The sequence below is a fragment of the Pleurodeles waltl genome, chromosome 12, assembly GCF_031143425.1.
Source record: "Pleurodeles waltl isolate 20211129_DDA chromosome 12, aPleWal1.hap1.20221129, whole genome shotgun sequence".
Lineage (NCBI taxonomy): Eukaryota > Metazoa > Chordata > Amphibia > Caudata > Salamandridae > Pleurodeles > Pleurodeles waltl.
In genome coordinates, this window is record NC_090451.1 from 585923481 (window position 1) to 585945180 (window position 21700).

Consider the following 21700-nt stretch of genomic DNA (forward strand, 5'->3'; position numbering starts at 1 on the left):
GGATCTGAGGCCAAGTACATAGTCCGCAGTGTCTTGGTTAGGGGACTTCAATGGTTGCTCTCACCCCTCTTTCACAAGAGCAAGGGGACCTCTAACAGGGTGACCAAATAGCAGTTCAAAGGGGCTGTAGCCCACTCCTTTCTGGGGTACCTCCTGTAGGCAAAAAGGAGGCATGGCAGGAGGACATCCCATCTCCTGAGTTTTTTATAGAGTCCCAAGATCATGCCTTTGAGAGTTTTGTTAAACCTCTCAACCACTCCTGTGGATGATAGGGTGTGGTGAATTTGTATGTTACACACTACACTCCTTCCACATAGCTTTCAAGTATGCAGACATGAAGTTACTACCTCTGTCTGATACAACTTCCTCAGGGAAACCCACCCTCAAATATTCCCAGGAGGGCCTTTGCACTGCAGGTGCTGTAGTGGTCCTTAAGGGGATTGCTTCTGGGTACCTTGTGACATAGTCCACTACCACAAGAATGAACCTATTGCCAGAAGCTGTTGGAGGGTCAAGGGGGCCTACAATATCAACCCATACCCTCTCAAAGGGCACCCCAACCACTGGCGGTGCGATTAAGGGGGCTTTTGGGGTGCCACCAGTTTTGCCGCTGGCTTGGCAGTCACACAGGAGAGACAAAACTCCTTGGTGTCCTCTGACATATGAGGCCAGTGAAAATGAGGAATAAGTCTGTCCCATGTTTTACTTTGCCCCAAATGTCCAGCCAAGGGAACATCATGTGCCAGAGTTATGAGGAATTCCCTATACAATAAAGGGTTGTCCAGTCTCCCGGTGGCACCAGGTTTAGGGCCCTTTGCCTCAGTATAGAGGAGATTGCTCTCCCAGTATTCCCTGTGGGAATAACTGATACCCCAATTTTGGTGTTTGACAGCTTGCTGTCTGAGACCCTCTAGTGTGGGACAGTTCTTGTGTGCCGCACTCAATTCCTCCCTGGCAGGCTCCTCTGGTGAAGGTTCTTCACAGGGAGTTGACTCCTCATCAAAAGGGGAATCATCTGGAGAGGGTGGTTAGTAGGCAAGGGTTTGCCCTTCCTACCCCTAGTTTTTGGGAGCACTTGGTCCATTGTTCTAGGATTTAAGTTTCCCTGTCCTCTTTGCTTCTTGGCCTGATCCGTGGTGAGAGCTAAGATGTGCAGTGGAATGCCAAGCATCGCTGCATGGGCCTCCAACTCCACTTCAGCCCAAGCTGATTGTCTAAGAGACACTCTAAAGGTAAGTCAGTGAATACCACAACCTTCTTTGGACCAGTAACCCCTCCCAGTTGAGATTCACAACAGCCATGGGGGTAGCTAACATTGTTGTTAGGGGCATCTGACAAATAGTACTGATGACCATGTAGGTTTTGCTCAGGGGCAACCAGTTTCTCTATCACCATAGTTACACTGGCACCTGTGTCTCTGTAGGCCTCAACATCAACACCATTTATTAGGGGCAGTTGGTTGTACTTATCCATATTAAGGGGACAAGCAACTAAAGTGGCACGGTCAATACCACAATTGGAGACTAAAACAGCCTCAGTGGTCTCCCTAACTAGACGAACGCCTACTACATTACCAAAAGTGAGCCCAGCTACACCCTTTGATTGGCTATTAGTAGTGTTTTTTTCCCACCATTACTGCTATTACTAGGGGCACTAGTGGAAGCAGTGGGGGTTGTGGTGGTGGGAGGTTGGGTGTTTGTCTTGGGACAAGTTGGGTCACTTGCCCAATGGCCTTTTATGCTTACATAAATGACACCAAGGCTTTTTCTGCTGATTTGAACAGGATTTGGACCCACCACCCCCAGAGGATTTTTTGGGCCTGATGGAGACACTGAAGATTTTTTTTATCTCTGTCCCCACCCTAGTCATGAGACTTACCATCCTTCTTCTTGCTGTCCTTGTCACCCCCTGTATGCGCTTTTCTGCTCACCCTTGTTCTAATCCATTTGTCAGCCTTCTTTCCTAGTTTTTGGGGAGAGGTCAGATCTGAGTCCACAAGATACTGGTGCAACAAATCAGCCACAAAATAGTACAATATATGCTCCTCAGAATTAGATTATACAGGTTTTCATAGTCTGCCACCTTACTGCCATTTAACCAACCTTCTAGATCATGGGTACTCGCAAACATTTCCCCAGGGGCCACAAAACACTGTCTGTGGCATGCCAGAGGGCCGCACTGATGCCATTAGGCCGAGAGTAGGGGGTGATTGAAGGTGGACACAAGGGGGACACAAAGTAAGGTAAAACGCTCATGCATTTAAAGACTTTTTTGAAGTTTGCTGACAGTTTATCATGTTCTTACATGTCTAGTGCAAGATATCTTTAAAATTAAATGTGTTCCTAAAGATAAGTTGTCTAGGCCACTTACTTTATTTACACATTAACTATGCCATTTCACAGCTTTCTGAATTTTTCTGCTTTGTCAAGTGAAGAGCAGCCCAGTGTTGCTGTTCATGTGGGGGCCACAATTAAAGGTCAGGAGCGCCGCATGCGGCCCCTGGGCCGTACTTTGAGTATCCTTGTTCTAGATCCTTCTCTGAACAGTCTACAAAGTCTATCCAATCCTGTGAAGTCTCCTTTCTGGTCTCTCTGAACTTGATTCTACATTGTTCAGTGGTTAAGCCTAGACCATCCAAGAGTGCACTTTTCAGAATATAGTAGTTGTCTGAGTCATCCTCCCTGACAATAAGGAGTCTGTCTCTCCCCTTGCCAATGAAAGACAACCACAGGATAGTAGCCCATTGTGCTTGAGGGACCCTCTGAACCTTACAGGTCCTCTCAAGTGCAGCAAACCACTTATAAATGTCATCCCCATCCTTGTAAGGGGGAACAACCTTGTACAGATTTCTGGAATCAAATGTATTTTACCTAACACTGGGTTTCCTGAAATTACTGCTGCTGCCACCATGCGGAACTAGCCCCAACCCTCTGACTTCCCCTTTCCACAGCCAGGGATTTCCTGTCTAAGGCCACCTGTTGCTGTTGTAGCCTCAGTCTGGCCTCTTCCAGCCTTAGTTTTCTGAGTTCTCTATCTAGGGACTGGTCTTCAAGGTTGGATGCGTGTGACACCTCTGAGACAGAAGTGACATGGGAATTGGCAGAGGCAGATCTTTCCCTAGCTTGAGTAACCCTAGTTACCAGGCCTCTAGATGTGAAGGGAGCCCTACTTGTGTGTGATCCCTTCCTACTACCGGCTACACTAGGTTTGTTGATGGAAAGATTTGTGGAAGGACCCTCCCCAGGATCTTGAGAATGATCTCCTGAGTCTGCCTAGTTGGAATCTTCTTCTTCCTCCGCCTCTGACTGTACCTGACCAGTGGTATGTCCATGGGCATCCTGCATGAGGATATTTAAGGAAATTCCTTGTTTGGGTTCTTCCCAAGCCCTAAACTTCTTTCTATGGAGAGACCCCTCAACATTTTGAAATTCAAACTTTCATAAGTTGTCTTTACAACCCTGGGGGTAGCCTCTACACCAGGCATAGTGACAAAAAGAGGTTACGGAAAAAAAGTAAAAAGTTAGTAAATTATTTGGCCATACTTTTTAGAGCAAAGAACAACTTTTCAGAAACTTTTAGGAAGTTTTAAATAACTTTTTAGAAAGTTAGAAATTACTTCTAGGCATAGAATATGTATAGCTCTAAGTATTGGAGTACACTTTTCTTGTGAAAAGCACTAGTAAAAAAAGAGGTAAAGCAATTACAAGTACTTATCCCACTGCTGCATTACCAATGTAGGAGGCTGGCCTGGTATGTAGTGGGTACCCAGGTTACTTACATCTCATACCAGGTCCAGTTATCCCTCATTAATGAAATGTAGGCAGTGTTCTAGCAGCTTAGGCTGTCCTAGAGGTAGGTGTAGCAGAGCAGCTTAGGCTGAACTAGGAGACATGCAAAGCTCCTGCAATACTGCTATAGTTACACAGTACTTATACACAATAGAAGACAATACTCCTTCTGGAGGTAAGTATTATACACAGTATATACACACTAGAGACCAAAATCAGGTAAGTAAATAGTCATAGAATAGTGCAAACAGTAGATAATACAATAGAATGCAATAGGCCACGTGCAACACAAACCATATATTAAGAAAGTGGAATGCGAATCATGAATTTCCCCCCTAGGCAAGTGTAGTGTGTAGGGTGGGACTGGGAGTGTAAGTGAACACCAAAGATAAGTAAAATACCCCACCCCAGAGCCCAGAAAAGTAGGAGTAAAGTACTGCAGGTTTCCGCAGGACACACTACAAGTCGTGATTAGAGTTATTGCAAGAACCAAGCAAGACTGCAAGCAACAAATGGTGGATTCCTTGACCTGAAGACCTGTGAAGTATTCTTGGAAGAAGTGTACAGAAGCCCAAGGAGCTGGAGATTACACGGTGCACAGGGGTACTGTCGCAAACTGGGAAGGCAAGCTCGTACCTCCACCAAACTTGGACAGCAGGACCTTAGGACAGTCTGGATCATGTTGGTCAACCACCTGTGTTTCAAGGAGGAAGCTCGTTGTCAGGAGAGGAGTCCCAGATAACCGGCAGTCGTTGCAGAAAGTTCCTGCAGGGAAGTGACTCTGTCACTCCATGGGAGATTCCCCTGGTTCTTCTAGTGCAGGGTGAAGACGGAGTCCTCAGCGAGTGCACACCTTGGAAACTGTTGCAGTTGCTGGCAGGAGCTGAAGTTGCAGGTCAGAGTAGTCGTCCTGGATACTTTGTTGCAGTTACAGCGGTTTCTGGAGCAGTCTGAGGTTGATCAGACGTCAGAGGCGGATGCAGAGGATTCCTGTAGGAGTCTTGCAAGGCGAATCTGAAGATACACCCACAAGAGAGACCCTGAATAGCCCTGAGAGTGGTATTAGCTACCAACCCAGGTATGCACCTATTAGGAGGGGTCTCTGATGTTACCTGTTGGCACTGGCCACTCAGATCTCCAGAGTGTCGCCACACCTTGGAAAACAAGAGGGCTAATGCCAGGGACCCACTGGCGGAGCTCTGGGCACCACCCCTGAGGTGGTGATGGACAGGGGAGTGGTCATTCCCCTTTCCTTTGTCCAGTTTCGCGCCAGAGCAGGGACTGGGGGTCCCTGAACCTGTGTAGGCTGGATTATGCAAGGAGGGCACCATCTGTGCCCTTCAAAGCATTTCTAGAGGCTCTGGGAGGCTACCTCCCCCAAGCCTGTAACACCTATTTCCAAAGGGAGAGGGTGTAACACCCTCCTCCCAAAGGAAATGTATTTTTCTGCCTTCCTGGGACTGAGCTGCTCAGACCCCAAGAAGGCAGAAACCTGCCTGTGAGGTGGCAGCAGCTGTAGCTGTAGTGCAAGCCTCATAGAGCTGGTTTGGCAGTACTGGGGGGTCCATGGTGCAGACCCCACGATGCATGGGATTGGCTCCCCAATACCATATTTGGAATGGGGGGACAATTCCATGATCTTAGACACCTCAGATGGCCATATTCGGAGTTACCATTGTGAAGCTACATAAAGGTATTGACCTATATGTAGTGCACGTGTGTAATGGTAACCCCGCACTCACGAAGTCTGGGGAATTGGCCCTGGACAGTGTGGGAGCACCTTTGCTAGTGCAAGGGTGCCCTCACACTTAGTAACTTTGCACCTAGCGTTCAGTAAATGAAGGATAGACATATAGGTGGCTTATAAGTTAATTAAGTGCAGGGAAAATGGCTGTGAAATAGTGTGTGCACTATTTCACTCAGGATGCAGTGGTAGTCCTGAAGAAAGGTTTGTCTGAGCTCCTTTTTGGGTGACAAAAGAAATGCTGCAGCCCATAAGGATCTCCTGGAACCCCAATGCCTTGGGGACCATATAGTAGGGACTTATAAAGAGGTTGCAGTGTGCCAATTGGAATTGGAATATGAAGTCAGTAAACTATAGTGACTAATTTGGAAGTAGAGAGAGAGAGCATAAGCACTGAGGTTCTGGTTAGCAGAGCCTCAGTGACACAGTTAAGCACTACTGACAACACTCACATTAGGCCACAAACTATGAGCACTGGGGTCCTGGCTAGCAGGATCCCAGTGAGACCGACCAAACATACTGCCAAACAGACAGAAATTGGGGGTAACCTGCCAAGAAAGATGGTACTTTCCTACTCCATCGGTCTGCCATGCATGATTATTTTTAATGTTCATTGTTTATTGGCTTTGACAAAGTGAGTAGGACTTAAATTAATGTGCTAAAACATGCAAACTTGGGAGTGCGTGCAAAAATCTACATTATTTGTGTCATGTCTCATTCCATCCCATTTCTGTCCTTTCTGTTTACTTATCCTGTTTATTTTTCAAGGGTGTGTTGTTTGCGTTGAAACAGTAAAGCCAGGCCTGTTTGCTTTACTAAAGCTTGTTTAAATTTTAAGTTTTCTCTTCAGACTATCGTCTGCAATTGATTATTTTTAATGTGATCACTCTTGAATCTCTGCATTGTTCTTGTGGTAAATTGACCACTTTCGCTATTACGTTAGGTATGCTTTTATTATAATTGGAATTCAGTTGGATTTTTTAGACTTATTCAGAGACAATTAAATATCAACGATTAATTTGTTTATAGAATTAATCACTTGAATACGCTGTGATGAGCACTATAGGAGTCGGCAAAACATTGATGTGATATTTGAACGAGAAACGAAGTATGTTCATGTGTAAAAAAGCCTATGAATAGAGTTTGTGTTGAGAAACTTTAGAGAAAAATGCTATGTCACACACTGTTGCCTAAGTGGCTTAAGGTAACATTCTAGTCCCATGTTATGTTAGGCCTTATCCTGTACTGCTCATAGCAGTAGCAAATTTTCCTCCTGCAATTATGGGCCCCCTTCGAAAACTATATAATTTGGGTAAGGACAATTAACAGGCTGTCACCTTGTGGGCAATAATAAGTCCATAAGCAACATTGCTCTGGAAAGCGCCAAACACATGGGCTATAACCTAGCCCACTATCCCTGTTGCTCCACGTGCTTGCTTCAATTTCTTAATGAATTTACTATACAGGCAAGCAATAGAAGTTTGAGGAGTATGATTTGTATCTTTATTTCAATGTTTTTAGATGCCTGAATAATATGTACTAAATGCCATCATTAAAGTTTTAGTTTTTAAATAAGCATTATTCCTGTGTTGGCTTTTTCTGATAGTGCATTCCTCCTTGGCTCATGGACAGCCAGGCTCGGAGAGCCCCAGGGCACATCATGCGGACTTATGCTCGCCGTCAACCTCAAAGTAAAATCCAGTTTCAGACCTGGCTCACTCCACCCATCCGCCAGCAGCATATATTTTCCAGCAGCTCGTCCTCTTCATCCTGCTTTGAACAACAGGATTCCACTGATCCCGACTTTCAGCCTGCTACCAAGTGAGTGCAAAGCGACCTTAATAAAAGGGCATTTAACATGGGAGATTTTTAGAATTGCCTCCTTAGAGGAAAATCAGTTTAATCATTTCATGTCACAGCATATCCGTGGCATAATATTTGTGCTATGAAATACAACTTAACTCTGAATGAGACATGTTCTACGTTTCTGTGATTATATCATTAAAAGTTAGACCACTTTTAAATGACTTGATAACCATTTTTTCTCACCTTAATTGTTTATATAGCCCTCCGCCTGAAAAGATATACCCTCTTAAGATCCTGATGTGCTTCTTGAAACCAGCTTTTGATTTTTTTCCCCCCAAACTGTTTTTGTGTTAAGTAGATGCTCATGCGCTCAAATAGATGTCCTTTTAGCACCTCCAGTTATTGGATTTCATTCATCAGCCACTGGTTTATTGTACCTATATTTATTGATGTATTGTTATGCTTTTGTATGTGTATTTGTTAACGAAGCAGTGAGGTAGATACAAACAGGGAGTAGCATCCTTCTATCTTAGGTGGAGTGTAAGTGTACGACCTCTTGCATACATTTAAGTATACTTCTGTGGGCTTCCAGTTATTTAATTTGTTAGTTTCATTGCCATTTAAAAATCCTTGCTTGCTAATGGTCAGTCATGCCTCTTTGTCCCTCTTTCTTCTGTGTGGGAGCAGGGACTTACTGTCGTAGTTTGGACTCTTGTTCTGAGCAAGACTGCTGGTTTAAAGATAACAGTACTTTTGTTTGTAGGCGACTGAGTCTTTCCTACAACAAGTCGCAACTGTTGTCCCAACCTTACCGGCTCACTAGCAGCACCTCACCAGAAACACAATAGTAAAAGGTGATTTGTGGCAGTCGCTTACGTATGGACTCAAAATAAGATATCTCAGGGTTGTCGTGGTTAAACGGAAATTACCCTTTTCTCACAGATATATTGTCTCATACAAACAAAGGCAATAACACAGATGCAGTGAAGTTATAATAGTTTTTATTTAACATAACTGCAATTTGCGATAAGTTGCATGAACTGCAATGATTAGGATAATGAATATACCAAGCAACAGTATTGTGAAGAAGAAAGTCATTGTTATGAAGACCCCCACCATTTTGCAATATATGAAAGAAATATATATATATGTATGTATAAGATGAGATATGCCCTATTACCCTAATGAGAATAGGCCTAACCTCCTACCTAAAGGAGAGCTGGGTTTGTTAAACCTAATCTGCCAAAGCCGTGTCCATGAGAGGAGCCCCCAACCCTCGTTACCTTGGAATGAGGTCTCTATCTCAGACTCCGCAGGGTCACGAAGACTGGGTCAGCGTCAAGATGACTGCAGCATTGGTATTACCGATGGTGGCGATGCCCTCTGGTCGGAATCCCTATGATTATCTGTCTAAAAGTGTGATGTATTTATACAGATCTACAAGGTCCCCTGACGTAGGTGTATTCCAAAACAATAGATAACAGGCATGCTTGGGACGGCAATTAATATCAACATCCCTCGGAAGTATAGAGAGGGAAAATCCCTAAGTGTGAACACCTACTGTTTGTTTGTCTTTCGCACTTGATCTTGACGCCTTGGTGCAGTGACACTGATAATAAAACTCATAACAAGTGGCCTAACTATAAACAAGGCAGCCATCTTAGAGGAAATAAATAATTAAATGAGCTAGGACAGAGCAAGCTAAGTAGGTTAAAAGTCACTAGGTGACAGGGGCACGAGTTTACAAGCCTACGGCTAAGCTAACTCCTGTTATCCCATTAAAACAAACTAGGATTCACTACACTCTCCCCATTGCCGTAACAGGTATGATGATGGTGCAGGAACCCAAAATGCTAAAAAAGCTGCTTCTGAACTAAAAAAAAGCCAAGGGAAAAAAACAAGCTAATAAAAGAAGCTAATAATAAAAATCGCTGTGTGTGAAAACACGGTAAAACAAGGCTGTCTAAAAAACACATACAGAGATGTTGATATCAACTATGACAAGTACAGCAAACGTCTATTATAATTGCACAATTTGGAATCGGGAATGGTAAGCAAATTCATCAAATTATGTGTTATACGCAGGATCTTGAAGAATGTCTTCGAAGTCACCAGTCAAGGACCTCAAAAATGAGTCCACGTCGTCCGAAGTGAAGTCTAGTGCTGGGCGGACAAACGGATCCACAGAGCAGAAGTGAGCCATATTCACCGGTGCATCGATACTAGCTGCAGTGTCTTCATCCATGTTAGATCTTATAACGGAAGGCTCATAGGTGGCCTCGCGGAGCAACCTCAGTCTCAAGGGGCATGACCGTGCATGAACCCTCATCGGGGACATCAGCAGTTCGTGGTCCACAGGAGATGTTGGTGCAACAGCAAGACAGACCATAGGCAGATGTTCAAAGAGACACCATATCCAGCGTAAGACCGGTTGTACACACCAGAGAAGTGGCCGGAATGACAACGACCAGTCAAGCTCTAGTTCCACCAGCAAAGGTGTACCGAAGATCCGAACCATGCGCTCACGGCACAGGAGTTGTCGGGAGCGGCTCCATTGCTCTGTTTTGCTGGAAAGAAACAACCACCGTGAATCAGAGGAAATAGCAGTAGTAGTCCGCCAATTAAAGCCAAAATAATTGGAAAGCCACCAAACACACTTGAAAAGAGAGAATGGGTGGCTGATGGGATGACTTCGAAGACAGTCTGGAAGATGGACACAAAACCAGACCCGACAGCCTTAAAGAAATGCACAATCCCAGTGGTGCTTGAAGCATTGAATATTCTGGATACCAGCTCTCCAAAGTGTTTGGGGAAATAGGTATTTAAAAGGGATTGTATCTCGGCTGATGATCTCGCAATCTGGAGAGCATACGTCTCTTTTGCGGATGTCAGGGCGACCTGTTTCTGAAACAATAGCGCCTTTAGTCTACTCAACTTGTCATAGTTCACATTAATAGTATCTATGTGGGGCCACATTTCAGATACTTTTATCTCTCGTGTGGGGGGAAACAAAACATGTCCACAACACGTAACGACTTTCGTGACCGAGATTACGTAGGCAATTCCAGGTCACAAGCCGCAACAGCTTTGATCGTTCAGTACCACATAACTGCCATTGGAAAGTACATGAAATACTGGACGAATCAAGGGAACAGGAGTACCCTTCAGAAAACAGGCCAAATTCGCGACCCCCGCATTGCAGAGACCGTGAAGAGACACCTGTTTGCATATCATAGAACGACGAACAGCAGTCTCACATTCACTTCCGCTAAGAAAGACTTCCTGTTTACCGTTCAGACATCTAAAGTCAAAGGGCAACTCCCACTCTTCCTTAATAAAGCTATCTCCTAGCTGCTCATATCGTCCCACTGCAAGATGTTTCAGGCAGCCCGAGAAATGAAACGTTGAAATCAGTAAATTAATAATGCTGTGCAAGAGCCAGATAGTTGAAGGACTCTCTGCTACTGTGAAGGGCAACTTATCTAACTTCTCTACTTGAAGCAGGGTGAAACGAGCCTCCCTTTTAGCCATTGTCTCTTGTTCCCTGGAAAAATTTAAAGCAGTGAATAGTTCACTCCCATTAATGTACCTCCATGGAATGTGGCCACTTTTCAGTGTCTGTAATGTCCAACCCAGCTGCATGATTGCACGTAGCTATGTCTGCCCATGATATAACCGGAACAAGTCTGTCTGAGTGATATCAATAGCAGACAACACTATATTTGATAGTGAATAAATCCTGTTGGACAGTGTGTTCATGCCATTGTCGACAACAGCTAATGTTTTTTCCAAATTCTCTTTATCTAGTTGCCTTAAACGTGCAGCAGCCTCAATCTGGGAAAGTTTCCAAATTTCATTGTACATAGCATATAAAAACCTTTTCAAGCGCTGTTTTCTAGGACCTAACAGGAAATTCTGTAAGTCTATACTGTCAGAAAGAGTGTTCAGGTGTTTTTATCTGCTGTTAACGTGTTTGTCTGCACCCAGTGCTGGCACAGCTTACCCACACTGTATGTTGTAATTATACCTGTATGTTGACCCGATAGAAAGCGAGGGTCAGGCCTGTTAATTGAAAAAAACCCTGAAGAGTTCAAGAAACACTTTTGACACTCATCAGTGTCGGAGGGCCAAACCAACCACCCGCCGGGACGGGAAAGTGAAGAATTATAGGCACCAGCCTTAACCATTGCATCTAGCCTGTCTTCTGAGACATTAAGAAAGTGTTGCCAATCTTAAAATTTTGTCAGATTAGGGATACTGGGCGTGTTCAGGTCTTTAATTTTCGCTAACCCCAGACAGGACGTCTGCTCAATAGTGTCATTTAAGAAAATCATTTGCACAGGAATCAGGTATGCTCGAAACAAAGCCTCCCTACCCTGTATCTGCCAATCTTGTGTCCCCCATACACTTTTCAAATCAATAGTATCTTTCCAATATTCGTAACCCTCAATCGAGAGCCGGGAAACAAAGGGATCTGAATAAATCAGTTTCGTATCTGTTAGAAAAAGTTTTCTAATTTGTGCTGGAGGTATTTTAAAATAATACGAGACTGCTTTTTTTGTATCATGCCCGGAAAAGTATGTAAACTTATCGCTGTAATACTTTGGACTCCCCATCTGTGGTGTCGAACAGTGGTCCCACTGTGTGTAGTTCAAGAGAGGCCTATATCTAGTTGCACGGTGTTGGTAGTGATGTCCCCAATTGTTATAGCAGAACATTTCCCCATAATTCATTGTATAATCATATACATCATCACTTCCAAAAGCGGAATAGTCCTTCATTTCAGCTAGCATTGAATCAACTGTTTGGACATCCCAATCATCAGAGACAACATTAGGTGTAATAACATCAGACTTTGAAATTTTGAACACGTATGGTATTTAAATTATCTCTGTAGGCCCGTATATATCTAATGGAACTTTGTCCCACACAATCCCATCAGTAATTGGTATAGCTGTAATATTGACAGATGACAAATCACGTCGGGCCTTATGTGAAGAATGATGTGGTGTTAAAATTTCATCAACAGGCTCCACAGAGGCGCGATCAGGAATATAATGACCATTAATCAGCAAAAAGAAAACAGTCACAAAACCAATCCATAAAAATAATGCAATAAATGTCAAACAGAACCATAGATCGTTCCATTGGTAGATCAAATAGTTCTTTTTAAGCCATCGATACAGCTTACTACTTTTCGAAAGTTTGTCAGTCACAGTTGAGGATGAATCCGAAGAAAAATCATCAATGTCAATGAAATAGCCAGAGGAAGTCTCTGCAAACACGTTGAATTCTGATCCACCGCTCGTGGATGTTCTTGATAGACAACGTCATTAGTCGTGGAAGTGTTCGTGTAAAATACAGCCAAATCCTGTAGCGGGGTGTTCTCTGAAGTTGTTACTGGAACTAACAAAAGTTCATTTTCCGCCCTCCCCATGGTTGAGGAAGTGTCTGGAACAACAGCCGACATAGCTGCATAGTCAGTAGTAGTGATGTTCATCCTACTATGTAGATGGATGTCCTGTTGGATAGTGAGAGGGGATCGGGAACCACCCAAGGGACCTCCTGGTCTACTGTGAAGAATCGGCCACATGGTGTAATTTGATGTCATCAATGGAGATGAATCTGTTCGATTTAGAACCAGACAGTGGTGGTAGGATGACAGTCCTGGTGCCTTTTATTCCCAAGACTGGTACAGGTGCTCTGGAGCAGGCTGTGGTTGATCTGAGGTCAGAGGATGAAGTAATAGTTGCAGAGGATTCCGTCTGGAAACCTGCAAGTAGAATCTGAAGAAAACCCACAGGAGAGACCCTAAATAGCCCTGTGAGGGGGATTTGCTACCTTACCAGGTATGGACCTATCAGGAGACGTCACCTGCTGGCCCTAGATAGCACCCACACCTTGCAAAGCAAGATGGCTGAAGTCTGGGACACACTGGAGGAGCTCTGGGCACCACCCCTAGGGTGGTGATGGACAGGGGAGTGGTCACTCCCCTTTCCTTTTTCCAGTTTTGCGCTAGAGCAGGGGACACGTTGTCCCTGAACCAGTGTAGACTGGCTAATGCAAGGGGGGCACCATCTGTGCTGTTCAAAGCATTTCCAGAGGCTGGTGGAGGCTACCCCTCTCCAGCCTGTAATACCTATTTTCAAAGGGAGAGGATGTAATAGCCTGCTCCCAAAGGAAATGCTAGTTCTGCTTTCCTGGGACTGAGCTGCTCAGACAACAGGAGGGCAGAACCCGGTCTGTGAGGTGGCTGCAGCTGTAGCTGCATTGCAAGCCTCACAGCTGGTTTGGCAGTACTGGGGGTCCTTCGTGGAGCGCCAGGGTGCATGGAATCGGCTTCCTAATACCATATTTGGAATGGGGGGACAATTCCATGATTTTAGACATGTTACATGGCCATATTCGGCGTTACCATTGTGAAGCTACATATAGGTATTGTCCTATATGCAGTGCACGGGTGTAATGGCGTCCCCGCACTCACAAAGTCCAGGGAAATGGCCCTGAACTATGTGGGGGCACCCTTGCTAGTGCAAGGGTGCCCACACACTTAGTAACTTTGCACCTAACCTTCAGCAAGTGAAGGTTAGACATATAGGTGACTTATAAGTTACTTAAGTGCAGTAAAAATGGCTGTGAAATAGTGTGTGCACTATTTCACACAGGCTGCAGTGGCAGTCCTGTGAAAGTGTTTGTCTGAGCTCCTTATGGGTGGCAAAAGAAATGCTGCAGCCCATAAGGATCTCCTGGAATCCCAGTGCCCTGGGTACCTAGGTACCGTATACGAGGGGTCCAGTGTGCCAGTTGATATTGGTAAATGAAGTCACTAGCCTATAGTGACAAATTTAAAAGCAGAGAGAGCATAAGCACTGAGGTTCTGATTAGCAGAGCCTCAGTGACACAGTAAAGCGCTATACAGACACACACATTAGGCAATTAGCACTGGGGTCCTCCTGACCAGCAGGATCCTGGTGAGACAGGCAAAACGCACTGACATATAGGGTTTTCACTATAAGCACTGGGTACCTGGCTTGCGGGATCCTAGTGACACAGTAAAAACACACTGACACACACTTACAAACAGGCCAAAAGTAGGGGTAGCCACGCTAGAAAGAGGCTACTTTCTGACACCTTTATGCACGGACTCAAGATTATGACATCTCAGGTCGTGGTTAAACGGAGATTATCCCTATCTCACATAAACACCATTTCTCAATCAAACACAGGCAATGAAGAAGATGCAGTAAAGTTTCAATAGGTTTTATTTAGCAAAGCTGCAATCTGCGAGACGTTGCATGGGCTGCAATGATGAGGATAACTAACAGTACAAGAAACAGAATAGTAAGGACAAGAGTAATTAACACAAAGACCCCCACCATCTTGCAATAACATGAAATGACAAAGTATGAGATATGTCATAATACCCTACCATAACGAGCCTAACCTCTAACCTAAAAGAGAGCTCAGTATTTTAAACCTAATCTACCAATGCCATGTCCATGAGAAGAGCACCCCCACCCTTGTTACCTTGGAATGAGGTCTCTAGCTCAGACTTCGTAGGGACACGAAGACTGGGTCAGCGTCCAGGCGATGTGCAGCATCGATAGCGATGGCATCTGGTCGGAATCCCTCTGGCTATCTGTTTAAGTGAGGAGTACTTATACAGATCTGCTTGGACCACTGACGTAGGTCTATTCCCAAACAATAGATAACAGGACATGCTTGGGACAGTGATTTATGTAAACAATTCCCTCGAAAGCGTGAAGAGGGAAAGTACTTAATGTGAACACCTACAGTTTGTTTATCTTTGTCGCTTGATATTGACGCCTTAGCACGGTGGTACTGATAACGCAAAAATAAACATGGCCCTAACAAAAAACAAGACAGACATCTTAAAAGATTTAGTTAAATAAATGCGCTAAAACAGAGCAAGATAAGTAGGGTAAAAGTCACTATGTGACTTGGGGACAAGTCTGCAAGCCAAAGGCTAACTCCTGTATCCCATTAAAACAAACTAGGATTCACTACACCCCCCCCATTGCCGTAACAAGTATGACTCCATAACTCGACGCCACCGAAGGTGAATGAACCGAATTGTAAAAAGTGCTCTGAACAAAAAGCTAAAGGCATAAAAACTAGATTAAAAAATCACATTACAACGTGCTAAAAATTAATAGCTAAAAACATACAAAGAAATATAGGGGGTCATTACAACCCTAGCGGTCAAAGACCGCCTGGGCTGTTTTGCCGATTGCACCGCCAACAGGCTGGCGGTGCAATCTTGTGTATTTTCCCGCCACATTTGCCTCGGCAGTGATAAGAGTCCACGACCGCCAGCCTTTTCCTGGCAGTTTGAACCACCAGGGAAAGGCTGGCGGTACGGGGAGTCGTGGGGCCCCTGGGGGGCCCCTGCACTGCCCATGCCACTGGCATGGGCAGTGCAAGGGCCCCCTCACAGAGCCCCATGCAGCTTTTCACTGTCTGCTATGCAGACAGTGAAAAGCGTGACGGGTGCAACTGCACCTGTCGCACTGCGCAACACCGCCGGCTCCTGTGTTGCGGCCAAGATCCCCTCTGGGCCGGCGGACGGAAACCAGGTTTCTGCCCGCCGGCACAGCGGGGATCTCAAAATGACCGCAGCGAGAGTGTGGTTGCATTGGCGGCCGCCAGGCGGTCAGATCTTGGCAGGCGGCTGGCGCGTCCTGCCAAGGTCATAATGAGGGCCATAATGTCGATCATGACAAGCACAGCAGGACAAAGTAAGGGCAGTAAATGTAAACTCTGAATTTGGTATAATAAGCCAATCATCAAATCTTCCTAACAATAGTCATGATCTTCAAGAGCATCTTTGGAGCCATCAAATGGAAAGGACCTCAAGAAAGAGGCCACATCGTCCGATGTTAGATCGATCACAGGATAGGCAGATGGATCCATGGAGCAGTAGTGCGTAGTAGTCTGTTGTGCAGGTCCACCTGCAGGAGTGGCACTCTCCACAGAACCAAAAAGAACCAGATCATTCACCAAGGGTGGCTCCTAAGTGGCCTCGCGATTCAGCCTTCGTCTCAAGGGGCATGACCGTGAATGAACCCACATCAGGGACATCAGCAGTGCTTGGTCTACAGGAGGCACTGGCATAACAGCAAGAAACACTGTAGGCAAATGTTTGAAGAGGCACCAAACGCAGTAAAAGACTGGTTGCACGCACCATAGGAGTGGTCGGAATGACAATGACCAATTACGCTCCAATTCCGCCAGCAACGAAGCATGAAAGACGTGTACCATGCATTCACGGCACAGTTAAGCTGGTGGCAGTGGCTCCATTGCTTTGCAAAGCTGGAAAGAGTCAACCACTGCAAATCAGAAGAAATAGCAGCAGACTTCTGCCAGTGAATGCCCAAATAATAGGAAAGGCGCCAAACACACTAGAAGAGTGAATAGATGGCCGATGAAATGACTCTGAAGACAGTCTGGAAGATGGATACAAATCCAGACCCAACAACCTTAAAGAAGTAGACAATCCCAGTAGTGCACAAGGCATTGAAAATCCTGGATACCAGCTCTCCAATGTGCTTGGGGAAGTTGGTATTTAATAGGGATCGTATCTCGGCTGCTGATCTCACAATCTTTAGAGCATACGTCTCTCTAGCCGATGTCAACACGACTTGTCTTTGCAACAGTAGCGCCTTTAGTCTGCTTAGCTTGTCATAATTTACATTAACAGTATCAATGTAAGGCCACATTTCTGATAATTTTATCTCTCGTGTGGGTGGGAATAAAACTTGTCTACAACACGTATCGACCTTACAGACTGAAATTGCATAGACAATTCCTGGTTGCGTGCCGCAACAGCTTTGGTTGCTCAGCACTACATAACTTCCATTCTAAAGTACATGAAATGCTTGTGAAATCAAAGGGACGGGAGTACCCTTCAGAAAACAGGCCAAATTTGCGACCCCCGCATTGCAAAGGCCGTGAAGGGACACTTTCTTGCAGATCATTGAATGACTAACAGTAGTCTTGCATTCGCTTCCGCTGAGAAAGACCTGTTTCGCTGTTCAGACATTTGTATTCAAAGGGCAACTCCCATTCTTCTTTAATATATCTATCGCCTAGTCGCTCGTACCTGACCACAGCAAGATGTTTCAGACATTTAAAAAAACGAAAAGTGGAAATGGGTAGATTAATGATGCGATGTAGGAGCCATTCTTTTTAAGGACTTTCTGCAACTGTGAAAGGCAACTTTTCTAGCTTCTCCATGTGAAGCATGGTGAAACTCTGTCAGACTTTGGCGTAATCATATATCTAAGCACAGTATTGATTTGGCCTCTCCTACCAAACGTCCTCACTTAGTACGTCCCTGCCACACACTTTGTTTTATTAAATCACATTCTTCTCATTACTCATGTGGGAAAAATGCATCTGTTTAACAGGAGTGTTCAGTGGTGGCTTAATTGTTCAAATCCACTATGTTTTTATTGATGGGACTACAATTCCCAGCATCCTTCTGGAGCAGCCATGATTGAGGGTGTGTTTCCTCTATAAAAAACGACCACACCCAGGTTCCAGTACTTACTATTTTGGAACCTTGCCTGGGTTGGATCATGCATTTCAGTTCCTGTTTGGATTTTGCCATTTTGGTCTGCCGTCGTGTGACAGAGGGCCTCTGGAATTCTTTGAAGCGAGTGGACAGACTCGCTGTGGTGAGAGTGTTTCATCATTAGCAACCTTGTTTGTTTAGAACGAAACCGAAGCCTTGTGCTATTTTGTTTCGCTCCGGTGTTCCCTGGAGACTAGATAATTGTTTAGTGTTATAATTGCAAGTTCGTTCTTGGGCGGAATATTTCTTGAAAAGGATTCTCTTGTTTTAAAAGTAATTCGTCAATTCACAAGACTTCAAAGACTTTTTCTAAAGAAGCAAATTTTGTTATTTTTACATGTTTATAAAAACGTTTATGTATACAAAAATGAGAAACATTTGCACGTGCGCGCACATGTTTTGAAGAGGCTTATTATTTGAATTCTCTGTGTGTTTTGAGAAGAAACCTTTGCACGCGCTCAGGTTTGGAAAGGTTTTAGTATTTGAATTCACTGTTTGTTTTTGAGAAGAAACATTTACGCGCGCGTGCTCAGGTTTGGAAAGGTTTAGTATTTGAATTCACTGTTTCAAGAAGAAACATTTACACGTGCGCGCACAGATTTGAAAAGCTTTAGTATTATATTCACTGTGCATTCTTGGAAAAAAGTTAACTAAAAAGAGGTTGTTGATTTTCATTATACTCTGTTTAAAGGACGATCATACATGAAGGATACTTAGTGCTTTGTTGAAACAAAGAATCAGCAAAAGAAGAAGTTGTTTTATTATTTGTGCATCAATCAATGTCAAAACTTTATATTTTTCTTGGACATTATCTTGTGTATATATTACTGTATATTTGCATATTACTTACCTTATAATAAATAATGGATAACTGTTTAATGTCCTTGTAGTTCTCTTGGCATTTTTAAAAAAAAATTCCTTTTTAGATTGCCTTCCACGCTGATCTTCTCTTTCCCCTCTTGAGTACGATATTTGAATTGGTATTTGTTAACAGTAAATCATTACAGAGCAAAAACACAAATCCCGAGGAATCAGACTCTGACAACTCGCTTCCCTTTTAGGCATTCTCTGTTCTTCCCTGGATAAATTAAAGATGGTGAACAATTCACTTCCATTACTGTACTTCCATGGAATACGGCCATTTTTCAAAGTCTGTAACGTCCAACCCAACTGCATGATGGATCGCAGGAGACTTTGTCCATGATATAAAAAGGACATGTCTGTCTGAATGATATCAATCGCAGATGACACTATGTTTGTTAGGGTATAAATCCTGTTGGACAGAGTATTCATGCCGTTATCGACAACAGCTAAAGCCTTTTCTAAGTTTTCCTTATCTCTCTGCCTTAAATGTGCAGCAGCTTCTATCTGTGAAAGCTTCTAGATATCAATGTAATCTTTTAGAGCATGGCTTTCTAGGACCTTGCAAAAAGTCCTGCAAGTCTATATCCTCAGAAAGTGTGTCAAGATATCCCTTAACCGCGGCTAACATGTTAGTCTGTATCCATTGTTGACACAGTTTACCCACTGTGATGACCCGAAACAAAGCGAGGGTCTGGCTGGCTAATCGTGAAACCCCCTGAGGAATTCAAAAAACGTGCCTGACATCCATTGGTGTCCATTGGCCAAATCAACCCCCGCCGGAACTGGAAAGTAATGAGATATAGGTATCAGCCTGAACCTTTGCATCTAGCTCTTTATCGGTGACATTCAGGAAGAATTGCCAATCATTAAACTTTGCCGGTGTTGGGATACTGGGCGTATTCATTTCTTTTATTTTTGCCAACCCCAGTCAGGATGTCTGCTGAAAGGTGTCATTTAAAAAGATAATTTGCACAGGAATCAGGCATGCTCTAAATAAAGCTTCCATACCTTGTATTTGCCAATCTTGTGTTACCCATGCACTCTTTAAATCAACAGTGTTCCTCCAGTATTTGTAACCTTCAACTGCAAGACGGGTAACAAAGGAATCTGAATAAATTAGCTTTGTATCAGTTAGCATCATTTTCCTAATTTTTGAAGGAGGTAATTTGAAATAATATGACTCTGGATATTTCGTGTCAATTGTATTAGTATATACATCATCACTTTCAAACACTGACTAGTCCTTCATATCAGTTAACATAGAATCAACTAGAAATTTTGAAGACACATGTAATTTGAATGACCTCAGTAGGTCCGTATATATAAAATGGAACGTTGTCCTACACAATCCAATCAGGAGTCGGTACTGCCGAAATGTTCACAAGGGAGAAGTCTCTTCTGACCTTAAGTGAGGAAAGGTATGGAGTTAAGACCTCATCCACAGTTGCAATAGAGGAGTGTGCAGGAAGGTATTGACCATTTATAAGGAAAAAGAAAACGGTCACAATACCAATCCATAGAACGAATGCAAAAAATGTCAAACAGAGCTATAAATAGTTCCCTGGGTGAATTAAATAGTTATTTCTAAGCCACAGGTACAGCTTACGTGTCTTTGAAACATTTTCAATTACTGGAGAGGATGAGTCTGAAGAAAAGTCATCAGTGTTGATGAAATAACCAGAGGCACTCTCTGGAAACACAGGAGCAGGTGCATCACCGATGGATGGATCCACTTCGCGTGGAGGCTCATAGTAGACAGTGTCGTCAGTCTGTGTAGTGTTGGTGTAGAAAACAGCCAAATCTCAGACAAGTGCTGTTGCTGAAGTGGTAACTAGAATCAGCAAGACCTCATTTTCTGCCCTCCCCACGGTCAAGGAGGCATTTGTAGCATTGTTGGACATTGTTGTGTAGTCCGAAGTAGTGTTGTCATTTCTGCTTAGAAGAAGTATGTCCTGTTGGGTAGTGAGGGGACCGGGCACTACCCAAGGGACCTCTGGGTCTACTGTGCAGGATCGGCCACATGTTGAACTTTGATGTCATCAATGGAAATTAATCTGTTTGCTCTGGAACCAGGTAGATGTGGTAAGATGACAGTTCTAGTACCTTGAACTCCCAGGACTGGGCCCGGTGCTCTGTAGGATGGACCAAATTCCTTTTTCACCGTGATCTTCTCTCAAACCAGCACTGGCTAAGGATTTATCATCACAAAATAGGTGAAGCTCCTGTAAAATACTGAGACGTTCATTTATGTCAAAAGGTGTCTGCTGCCACCAAACCAGGGCCATCAAGATCTGGGACATACATAGGTATCCCAAAGAAAACCTCATAGGGAGTTCGTCCCCCCCAAGGACCACCTTGGCAGATTATTCAGTTGTCTTTGGACCCCATATAGGTGATGAAGCCAGCTGCAGCCACAACCTAATACTCTAGCTGTTAAGGACTGCTTTAGATCACGGTTCCGCCTCTTCATGACCGAATTCCCCTCGGTATGGTATGGTGAGAAGTAATGGAGTTCAGCACCCATCAGCCCCATGGTTTCCCTGAATGCCTTAGAGGAAGATACAGGACCCTGGTCCGAATGGAATGCTGCAACCGCATATGTACCAATAAAGATCAGCAAGTCTTTTATAACAGTTTGAGCGTCAGCCGACCACTGAGGCCGTACCCAGAGGAATCTAGAGCAAGAATCTACAGCGACTAAGATGTATTTGTATGCACCATCCGGTTGAAGGGGACTGCAATGGTCCAGGTAGACACATTGTAGTGGCCTGCTGGACACTAAGAGGGATGTCTGAGGTGGGTGTTTGAGGTTAAAGCACTTAATTTGCTGGCAAATGTCACAACAAAGAACGTATTGCTTAGTCTGTTTGTATAGCTCGGGCCACCAGAAGCGTTTCTGTA

At 44.1% G+C, this 21700-nt stretch overlaps 1 protein-coding gene across 2 annotated transcripts in view; it reads left to right on the forward strand.

Annotated features, from left to right (window-relative positions):
• Positions 1 to 21700, forward strand: part of HASPIN (histone H3 associated protein kinase) — an 854350-nt gene that overhangs the window by 92236 nt on the left and 740414 nt on the right. For both annotated transcript variants that reach the window (XM_069217741.1, XM_069217740.1), the window contains exon 2: positions 7139 to 7353. In XM_069217741.1, coding sequence (XP_069073842.1) covers positions 7157 to 7353 — 197 coding nt within the window. In that variant the 5' untranslated portion in view covers positions 7139 to 7156. The remainder of the gene's footprint in view (positions 1 to 7138; positions 7354 to 21700) is intronic.